At 41.0% G+C, this 11,101-nt stretch overlaps 2 protein-coding genes across 2 annotated transcripts; both read right to left on the reverse strand.

The window, feature by feature from the left end:
- Nucleotides 1-2,690: 2,690 nt before the first annotated feature.
- Nucleotides 2,691-6,143, reverse strand: LOC124167500. Its single transcript, XM_046545427.1, has 2 exons — nucleotides 5,399-6,143; nucleotides 2,691-3,714 (listed from the first exon to the last, which is right to left on the reverse strand). The coding sequence occupies exons 1-2, from the start codon at nucleotides 5,842-5,844 to the stop codon at nucleotides 2,799-2,801; spliced, it is 1,362 nt and encodes a 453-aa protein (XP_046401383.1). The 5' UTR covers nucleotides 5,845-6,143; the 3' UTR covers nucleotides 2,691-2,798.
- A 1,907-nt stretch (nucleotides 6,144-8,050) lies between these two features.
- Nucleotides 8,051-9,834, reverse strand: LOC124167502. Its single transcript, XM_046545429.1, has one exon. It carries the CDS (start codon nucleotides 9,792-9,794, stop codon nucleotides 8,490-8,492), a length of 1,305 nt encoding a protein of 434 aa, XP_046401385.1. The 5' UTR covers nucleotides 9,795-9,834; the 3' UTR covers nucleotides 8,051-8,489.
- Between the last annotated feature and the right edge of the window lie 1,267 nt (nucleotides 9,835-11,101).

Below are 11,101 nucleotides of genomic sequence, written 5' to 3' on the forward strand. Positions count from 1 at the left end.
CGAATCCTTCAGACTGGACATCACTCCACAAAGCTGTCACTTCCTTACTGATGCAGAGGGCGAAGGTCAATCAAGTGTGTTCCGCCAACAAACTACAGAAGCTAAGTCACTCAGATTTTGATTTCCTCCAGGAATGGTTGATGGTGATGGGGCCTCTGGTTACTTTGGACGTTCTAAGTAACGATCAAAGGTGGTCGTCTAATAAATAACATCTTTCATTCACACCCTGGGTAAACATGTTGGGTTGGTCATATCGTCAATGATCAGCTTTTAAATTGTCTACACTGAAATAAATTCATTTGTTAACCCAAAAAATTTCTTGAGAGCTCGGGCATGGCGCGAAACTTTTCACAGCAACGTAAAATAGAACCGGCCAGCTGTCTCCTAACTGTAGAAGTCGTGGACTACAGCGCAATACTTCATGTTCAACAAAAGCATTCCATCACCGAAAGTATTTAGCTCGCCTCAGTATCCAAGGATATTTCTAAATGATTATAACAAGATCATATCTACATATCACAGCTGAACTTTTCTAAACTATGTGTGCTAATACGCTAAAAAACTGTAATGTAAGTCACATTCAGTTTTTGTTTCTGAATAAATGAATACACATTTTTGAAAATTTTGTACATTTTTCTCCTCCAGAAAAAAGAGAGGCAATTTTTAGTTCTGTACACTCCTCAGGTAGACCACGCCCTATAAACACATCTTAAGAGTGGTTCAGTCATGTGCTGGAAGCGGAAATAAAAAGGTTATTTCGAGAAAAATGATCGGAGATGGCCCTACAAATGAATATTAATTCACAAAAAAATGCAGAAATTAGAAATAACACCATAGGCCACTGTAACGCTTTAACATATCGTTGTCTCTGATTTATGTGCAGCCTCGTGACATCCAGGTGACATTGGGAGTTAGACTTACCCGGCAATAGGGTGGTTTCCTATTATTTTTTTATTGCCTAAATCGAAAGATTATTACTCCTGGAGTACGTATTTCACGCTTTTAGATTTTTAAATGACGATATCTATTTTTCGCGATTAAATGAAAAGTGAAAATTTTCAAGCGCGCGAAAACGCGACGCGTAAGTATGAATGGCGGGAAATCTCTTCGTGTGACGTATTTCTGGTTCCTGCTGCCGCCCTGCGAGGTGACCTTGAGGCGAGTTGAGCGCTGATACGACGCAGGCTGCTAGCGGCTAGCCTAGTACCCTGCTGGCTGGTAGCGCTTGGCTTAAATAAGGATTATTAATAACTTATCAAACGAGGAAAACTTTCCGACCTTAGCCAGTTTTAATAAGTGATTGTTAAGACATGTTTCCCTGAGCTCTGTACCTCATGCATGCAATGGTAACCTCAGACGATGTATAACTCCTATCTTCTCGTATAGAAACTAGGTCCCTGTGACGTCACGTGGAGTGGCATCGCATGGGCGCCAATCTGGCCCTTTTCAAATGAGGATAAAAATGGACCATTGCCATTCGTCTAACCCGGTATTTCTAAAACAAAATAATTTGTATATTATGAATACACTAATGGTGGGTAACGAATCGCAATCAATGCCTTTCGTTTTCTTTGATGAAGGAAACCACCCTATTGGAGCGTTGAGGAGAGTCTCGCAAGGCTTGTTTACACGGGACACGTCATTGCGCAGTTTAGCACTGAAAACTTTTGCTAAAATTGCGAGAATGCGAATTCGGAATTAGAGCAGGGGCTATTTTTCCATCTCAAATGCATGTACTCCCGCATGCGTTCTAGAGTTTCACCGCTTCACACGACCCAATTTTGACTGCGCCTTCGTACATAGTGAGACTGCACAATGACATTCCCCGTGAAAACGACCTGCAAGAACTCGGATGCCCAATTTTTGGACGGAGTGGTGTGCATGTGGGAATCCTATTGCATTCTACATGCTGGTATTTACCACCTCCAGCCAAACACCCTATAGGTGGCTACCAGGGTATTATGTAGATCTAGAACAGCCTCTACAGCAGAACGCTTCAGTTTTCCGTCTTCATTAGAACTCTTCACCTTTCGTCTATTAAGCACATCTTTTTGTCACACTTAGGATAAATCATTGTCACTGATCAGCTTGTAACTTAGAGTGAAATAAATTTATTAGTTAACCCAACAAATTCCTTGGGAGCTGGGAATTCGTGTGAAACTTTTCACCAGCGATGGAAAAGAGAACCTACAAGCTTTCTTCATTGTAAATGTTGTTGGAGGACTTTGACATTAAACTCACGGTTTAGTTGGGAGCCTCACGTTTGTTCACTTTTTAGAGAAACGCTCACAGAACGGTAAACTCATAAATGCATTACAGAAGTCTTAAGCAAAAAAAACATGAACCCGTTACCTGCCAGACAACATGAATTACCCAATGCCTAAAAATAAAAAGTGCCTTTACGTCACTTTTAACTTCCTCCACGCACGCTCTTGCCATACAATCAAATTTAGAAAGCTGTCTTAGAAAAGATAATTTAGAAAATTATCCTCAGAGAAACATTTTGATTAAAAATCAAAAACTATTATCAATTTTTGCCACACAAAAAAATTTAAAAATTTATTTTAGAAAAGATAGTTTATAAAATTATCCTTAGAGAATTATTTGGTTTAACAATCAAAGAAAAGGGTTTTAAAAAATTGTCATACAAAAAAATTTAGAAATTTATTTTAGAAAATAAGTTAGAAAATTATCCTTCAGGTTTAACAATCAAATAAAAGTGTTATCAATTCAATTTATCCATCACAAAATTGGTCCAATTTTATCATCTAAAGAGCAGACATTTTCGTCGACGACCACTAATTATTATTCACCTCTGCAAGAGAGATTGGTCCCGACAATGCCACACTGACGAAGTCTATGACGACATCCGAAATCTGACGGCGAAAATTCGTGTCGTTCCTGAACCGGTTTAGGATGGTATTAGCGTTTCCCGTTTGCACAAACTCCAATAACTTTTCTCTGGAAAAGCATTCAGCGTCTGAGGGAGTGAAGTCGTCTCCCAGCAACAACATAGGGAAGAACATGGTCCTCAAGATCACACCATACATCAGGTACGGCCCGAAGAAATCCTCCTTGAATTCATCCAGCGACCAAGGTGGCGATCCGAGCCCGAGGGTATTTAAGCAGTCTACCGTGGACTTGTAATAATCGCTGATCAGCTTGTCCAAATGCTTTCCTCTCAGCGACTTGCTAGTGCTGAGACTCAGGAAATAAATTAGATCGACGCACGGGTGGCAATACCTTGTTATCTGGAAGTCGACTAATTTCGCGTCTGTTGGCCTTTCGACACCGATCTCATCCTTCTCGTAGCGAAACATCATGTTGCTCAACCAGCAATCGCCGTGACTCACGACGTTTCGACCGCCTGGGTTGGGCTTTAGCAGGTGGCAGAGGGTCGGCACCATTCCGCGGAGGACTTTCTCGAGCGTTTCCATGGTAGTGGGATCCGTGGGAAGTCCGTCTATTTCTTTCGCGAGGGTCAAAATGGTCGAACTCATGCCTTTCATGTAATCCTCGAAGAATGGTTTCGGGTCGTCAGCTTTGGGTTCGTACCATAGGGAATCCCTCGAAAACACTGGAAAGGCGTCGAGCCAGCCTTGGTTCGTCCGCGACAACATGGCTTTCTCGGCAGCAATGGAGAGAGCATGCAGTCTTCCAAGAGCCTCCATCGCGACTTCGCAGTGTTCCAGGTCTAATCCGCTGGACTGGTAACTGTGGTATGCAGAAAGGGTAAACAAAGGTTAGCTTTTCTTCGATATCCACGGCTGCAATATAAATAAATTCCATAAGACACCAAATTTTGACTTCTTCAACACATTATCAAAATTTTAATCTATTCATTATGATCAGAGGGGCGTGCAACGAAGTTTTTCATGAACTTTTTAGGAATGACAGACAGATTTTCATGATTCTAACCAAGGGGACTGAATAGAGGATGCCCAATTCCATTCCATACAAGGCTGATTTCTGTGTTAATGAAAGTCATAACCAAAAAGTTACAGACCTCGACAATGTTACTTGTAATATTGTCTTTTTTAATTGCGAGCCATTATTCAGTAACAGACGTCATGATCGTTCGAACTCTCTTGCCTGTACTGTATTCATATATTTTGTATATTTTTACAAGAAAACAAGTATGAAGAAAGTGTTTTATGACTTATTTTCTATTTAAAACCCAATTACACAGTTTCCTTAACATTCTTATTCCCTGATAGCGAGAAAGTGTGAAATTTTCGCACTGTTACATAGTTATTTATTATAAACCAGATAGCCCTCGAAATAAGAAGACATAATAACAATTTTAACAAAGATCGGACCATTACCTCGTCCTGGATTCCAGTAATTTCGAGAGACACAAAGAAATTTATTAAAAAAAACCCACACCTATCCCCCTTCAACCCACACCCCCTTGACGATACTTAAAAATATGCGCGCGCAAGAGATGTATCATTGCCCTGAGGAGGTATCCAGCGGCGGGAACGAAACTGTTAGCCAGTAATCCAGCCGCGACGCAAGTACACCCAAAACAGAATACCGCTGGGCAAAGTTTTACTATTTCAAATTTGACACCAGACTAGCCTGAATCACACGATCATTTTATCCGTCATTTCCTTGTAATCACATTCGCGATCACTAGAGTGATCGTCGCCGGCAATTGTTTTTCGCGATCACTCTAATGATGAGGATTCCCATCACTATTTTTCATCACTCGTCCGGTCGCTTTTTCCGTCGCTAAAAACCGTCACTAAAACCCCATATCAGCCAATCGGAACGCATGCCCGTCTGGAGCGATTGCAGCGCAACATTTGACAATCGTTGGAACGACATAGATAAACAAACGCTATATATTTTCGCTATGCGGGTCCCATGACAACGAGCTGTGATATCGAAAGTGATGCGAAAGGCGACGGCGCGGCGGGAGGGACCGTGTGATTCAGAAAAATGATCACTAGAGCGATCACTTTTCCCGTCACAAAAAGCGATCGCTCTAATGATCACTTTTCGCGACGAAAGAAAATGATCGTGTGATTCAGGCTTTAAGCTTCCCAAAAATCTTTTTGATTGTGCGATCACCTCACAACAGTCATTCCTTTCATGGGCGTACCCAGCGAGGGCCAGGAGGGGGCAGCTTCCCCCCCTATAAGCAAAAATCGCAAATGGCTTTAAGGAAAATAATATTTTTTCAAGCAAATAATTTCAAAAACTAATAAAGAGCTGTTACACTTTCCTCAAAATGCTGATTTCATTCGCCTTTTCCATGCTTAAATCTTACCTACAACTTAAACAGCCAAGGCTTGCTCCCCCCCTACCCCCCACCCGTAGTTTTTGATCCAGGGTACGCCTTTGATTCCTTGAGATATTGATTCAAGCATAATCTGAAGCAAATGATAGGTACTTGCGACTAGGCGTTCTGTATCCTTCGATCCCGAGATCTTGCAACACGATGGCGTCGTCCAGACCTCCATAAGTAGCAGCATAGCAGACTGGAATCGGGACAGCAACCTTACCCTGGGACACATCTATCATTTCCGGCAGGAACTTCTCCATGTACGTGCCTTCCCTGAGGAAGAATTGGGCTGGAACCACGAGTCCCAACTGGTATTCGTCCACTGGCAAACGCTTGACGAAGAACGTGACCCATCGAGTTTCCTCTTGGTCATCGAAACGGTAGGGAACACGGACTTTCAAGACGATTGATGTGAAGCCTTCGACGCCCTCCGTGGCCCTCTGTACCTCTATTTCATCCAGCAACTGCACACTCGTCCGACCGGTTAACTTTACCACAGAACGGTGCAGTAGGCTCTTGGGCACACTACCTATATCGTCAATATCACCCAACATCGTCAACCGGTTCTTCTGTGAATTTCGAACACAAATTAATGCGACAATCCTTAGCCAAAAATTAACGTTGACGATGAAGAAAATGCGAAAACGCCTTATCGAACTCCCCTTACATGTGTGTCGCAACAGCCAACCAATACTCCTCACTCCTCTCCGATAGATATGACTTAATCTTAATCATGTATCAGATAAGTCGAAAAGCTAAGTTGACTGAGCAAAGAAATCGATCGCAAACTCATCCGAAATGATGCAGCTTACAAAAAATAATTGGAGAATAATTGTTCTCACTAAACTTGTTGAAGTGAACTCCAAATTGGTAATAAGGCAAATAAAAAAAAGCAGTTTTTCTCCAAAAGAAACTTATAAAATGCACACAATAGTAAAAAGTGATATTTTATTCACTCGGATAATAAATCGTGGGTGCTGATTAGGTTAAATAAAAAAGAGTGTAGAAGAGTCTGAGAGTTGAGTGAGGATTCGCACCAAAGCTTAATTCTCCGAGAAAACAATACCTTAGCGTTTACTATTTAACGCATTTTATACTTTTTTGAAAAAAAGCTCGTTTATTTTTTAATCCTTTGTAATATGTTTTTATTTTCTTCATTTTATTTAGAATATAAATGCGCATTTTAAATTAACTTTTAAATCCATCTTAATATTATTTTCGTAATTTTATACAAATGAGGCCTATAAGGCTACCAAAAAACTTGTACATACAAGGGCGAACCCAGGATCAAGGGGAAGGGGGGCCAAGCCATGGTCGTTCAAGTAGTAACATTTTAGCACAGAAAAGGTTAATGAAACCAAAATTTTATTAACATTATTAAAACGCTTTATTAGTTTTTGAAATTATTTGTTAGATAAAATAATGATTTTATTTTAGTTCCATTTGTTACATTAATATCATTTTTCTTCAAAAGAAATTTTTTCAAAAGTTTTATTCTGAACTAGCTTTATTTTTGCTTCTAGGGGGGCAGCTGCCCACTCCTGCCCCCCGCTGGATACAGGGGCGCAGCTAGGAATTAAGGCTGGGGGAGGGTTTAGGCGCAACTAAACACCGTGGTGTGTGGGGGTATGGTATACCCACCAGGATAAACGGTACGTGCGAGATTAATAAATTGCGGAATTTTAAAGATAAATGGTTCAAAATGGTGAATTTTACGGCTTTCTGGGGGATATTTTATTCATCCTTACACTATCGTATTAGTAATATCAATCCAATTAAGTAAAATGGGTTAAACTTAAAAATTTCTCTGAGCTCTGGGGGGTTTTATCCCCCAAAACCCCCCTCGCTACGCCACTAGCTGGGTGCGCCCAAGTGTCCATACAAAGCGCGAAAGAGAAAAGCCGAAAACGATACCAGACACGTAAAGTCATCCCATACACAACATTTAAACATTCAAGGAAAACAATCGACTATTCCAGGATTCGAACATGATCATTTCTTTTGTTCCTGAAAAGCTATCGCTGGAGGTATCACTCAGAGGGACGGAAAAAATGATCACGATATTCAGGTTTAACAGACCCGACCTATATCCACATTATTTAAAAGAAGGGCATGAATTAAACAAATGAATCGTTTTTCCCCTCGAACCATGGGCGTACCCGATAACTGCAAATTTCCGGGTTCTCCAGCCGCGTCTGTCGTTTATGGTTCAGGTCTGAAGACGGAAGCAGGATGGCTTCTGAAACTGTAGTCAACCATAAACGACAGACGCGGCTGGAGAACCCGGAAATTAGCAGTCATCGTGAACAACGCCGCGGAAACCTACGCACGAATTTCATGGGCGTACCCAGCGGGAGGCAGGAGAGGGGGAGTTGCCCCCTTAGAAACAAAAGTAAATGTAGTTAAAAACGAAAATGTTGAACAAATTTTCTTTGAATCCAAGAAAAGTGATATTAGTATAAAACATGAAATTAAAATAAAAATATTTTATTTTTGAGCTAAACATATTAAAAACTAATAAAGCGCAGTTATAATTTTCTCGAAATTTTAGTTTCCTTAACCTTTAACTACACGCGTCCGCGAGGATAGCGCCAGTGCACGCTTGCGACTTTTTTGCCGCACTTAAATACTTTTGGTTTTCCTAAATATACATTAAAATGTTAGAATATTTTAACGCATTTGGATAACTTCAAATAATTAAAAGCACTTTAAATATTTTCTCTTTCATTTTTAAACAAAAATAAAGCATATTCAAATTTCTTGATAAATAATACTTTGAATAATTTTTCTTAAGGAATTACAAGCGATAATGCTCTTGGCCGAGGAAAACGTACAGGAATAGAATACCAAAGTGTGCCACCAGTGATCTATTCGTAGTAAATTAGCGTTCGAATTAGCCTCTGAATACATCATTTGGTTACACGGTGCATCTTCGCGGTAATTCTCTCGTTCATAAATCAAGACATTGACTCGTACAGGATATTGTACCGTGCAAACAGGCCTTAAGACTGAAATGTTTTAGCATTTCCACTGAGTTCGGGGAAGGTGGGAAAAAATAACAAAACTTTTGATGTTTTTGTTTCCATTATACTTGAATGTACAGGTTTAGAACTTTTTTTTCGGACAAATGACCATTTAAGTTGGGGGTTCCGGGCTCCACCTAATCATCAGCATCAGCAAACTCAAACGGAAACGTGAATCACTGAGGAATTGCCCAATCAACGAATTCACGAATCAGCGTCTCCATTCGAGACCTAAATGTGGGATCACTTTTGAATTTTTTCAGGAGCGCCGAGGAATTGCCAGTGTCGTACAAATCCCTTAACTGCTCGACAGACAATTCACCACTATTCGAAGGCATAAAATCCTCTCCCAGGAGCATGGTCGGGGTAAACGAAGAATTTATAGCAATACCAAACGCTCTGTACTTCACAAGGTCCTCCTTCAGCTTATCTAAAGTTATAGGAGGGACATCAAAACCTAAAACGCTTAGATAATACACCAAAGAATTGTAATACTCCAGCACAAGGCTGTGCAGATTTTTGTCGCGAAACTCTCTCCTCGTGCACAGGTACATAAAATAGAAAATATCGACAGCTGGGTGGCAATATCTAGAGATTTGAAAGTCAATTATTTTCAAGTCTACGGGCCGACCACCGTCGTAAAGAAACATGGCATTGTTGATCCAACAGTCTCCATGCGAGAGTACGTTAAATCCTTGCGGATCCGGTTGGACCAATCGGCACAGATTTGGCCAGTTGTTTTCAAGTGCCTTAGTAAGTGCACCAGTAAAATCCGGTTGTTTCGGTAGCCCATTCATTTGACTAGACATTGTCACGAACGTTTCGACACAGCTTTTCACCAGAGGGAACAGGGGCGAGACGACGTCCTTTCCGATTGGATCGTAAAATATGGAGTCTCTGGAGAACACTGGGAATTCAGCCACCCAGTTTTTGGAAGGAAGAAGGAGTTTCTCAGCCGCATACGTTATGGCGTGAAACTTCCCCAGGGTCTTCATGACGAGGCTGGAGTGATCCAGATCCAATCCGACCGTGAAAGAGGTCGAGTCTGGAATCTTGTATCCCGCTTCCGATAGATCCTCGAGATAAATGGAGTCGCTACCACCATCGCCAGCGGCAAAGAAGCATTTAGGCAGGGGTAAGCTGACATTACCCGCTGCCGCCGCTTTGGAAAGCAACGGTACGATCTCCTTGAAAAATATCACTTCCTTCACAAAAAGTCTACAACGCTCCACAACGTCCAACTGGAAAAGATTCTCCGGCAACGCCTTCACGATGAAAGTTTTCCAAAGTATTTTCCCGTCGTCTCCGGAGAAACAGTAAGGGGTCTTCACTCGAATCACTATTGACGTCAACCCCTCCACACCTTTCGTGGCCCTGAGGATTTCCATGCCATCCAACAGCTTAACGTTCGGCCTGCCGGTGAAATTTTTCACTGATTCGAGTACTCGCTCCTTGGAAATGCAACGAGATAAGTTCTCCATGACCGATTCCTATACGGACTCCCAGTCCCACCGAAACTGAATGAAAGAACGATAGATATTTTCCTCCACCCGACGGTTCCCGTGGTTAGGTACGTCAAAGTTCCTTACGACCTATCCAAAAATACGTTTGACTTAGGTTTTTCCAAATCATCCGACGATTGCGGGCAATTACCAAGCAATCATAAATCTCCGCTCGCATGACCTTCAGAGTCTGAGCAGTGCTTCACAATCCTATTGTGTATATTTTGCCTCGGTACCGCAGGCTTTTCTCCACATAAAGACAGGCGACGTGTCTTTTTCCGAAGTCAACAACAGTAGCGGTTTTGGGGCGACTTTGAAAAATCTGGAGAAATAGTGGTCGTTAAAGCGGCGATTCGATGCAGGTTTTTAGTTCACCAGCTCAACAAATAATGAGTTTTTGGTAATACGAGAAAATCTAAAAAGCCACCTTTCTGAGTGCAGCAAAATTAACGCTTAGGGGAAAAGTAAATCATCAAGGCGCCACGGAAAGTAGTGAGCTTCTCCACTTCCTCCCCAGCCAAAGAACTAGGGATGAGTCGATTCTACTTTTTTCTGATTCTTTCAAATCGATTCCAGATTCTCGACTCCAATTCCACCGATTCTTATCCATAGTAACACATGGGATATTGTATTGTTAGTAGCATTGCTAGCAAATTTTCCCCCTGGTTTTGGACCCCCCCCCCCCCCCAAGAACGAAATTCCTGGCTACGCCACTGTCCTGAAGTATTGCCGATTCCTCCTGAAAAAAACTCTGCATGTTAAAATTAAACATAAATATCAATGAATTACTGCAAAATGCACTTATTTTCCAATTATTCCATCGTTCAATGAAGCAAAACCTGCAATTGAAGATAAAAAGCAGCACTAATGTTTGCGCTTATGCAATCTGAAAAAAAATACTCTGCTCTTAGCGTTGTGCTCTGGCTTCCGCTTCTCAGTTGTTGCTACCATGAGTGTAGTGATCTAGGATGGGGTAGTGATGGAAAAATGTCAGTCAAAATCGATTTTTCAGGCAATCGATTCTCAATCAAATTGAAAAGCTCCAATTTTCAACAGAAATCTAAATTTGAAACAAAAGAATGATTTATCGAAAAATTTGTCCGCTGTATTTTGAAAAAAAATACAGTCCACACAAAAATATGTTTATTATTAAATCATAAACTCTCAATATATACATTTTAGTATCAGAAAAAATGTCAAAATATGTACCCAGAATTGATGACTGAATTATTAGTAGTAAAAAATTTTCCAAATGTTCGCACATTAAAGTTTTGGGATCACCGCTT

The sequence above is a fragment of the Ischnura elegans genome, chromosome 11, assembly GCF_921293095.1.
Source record: "Ischnura elegans chromosome 11, ioIscEleg1.1, whole genome shotgun sequence".
In the NCBI taxonomy this organism is placed as follows: domain Eukaryota; kingdom Metazoa; phylum Arthropoda; class Insecta; order Odonata; family Coenagrionidae; genus Ischnura; species Ischnura elegans.

What these genes read in the sequence shown, in the direction of transcription:
- LOC124167502 (XM_046545429.1), bottom strand. Translation starts at nt 9,794, where the DNA reads ATGGAGAACTTATCTCGTTGCATTTCCAAGGAGCGAGTACTCGAATCA.
- LOC124167500 (XM_046545427.1), bottom strand. Translation starts at nt 5,844, where the DNA reads ATGTTGGGTGATATTGACGATATAGGTAGTGTGCCCAAGAGCCTACTG. An exon ending in TACAGAACGCCTAGTCGCAA is followed by an intron (nt 3,715 to 5,398) that starts GTACCTATCATT and finishes TGCATACCACAG; the next exon opens with TTACCAGTCCAGCGGATTAG.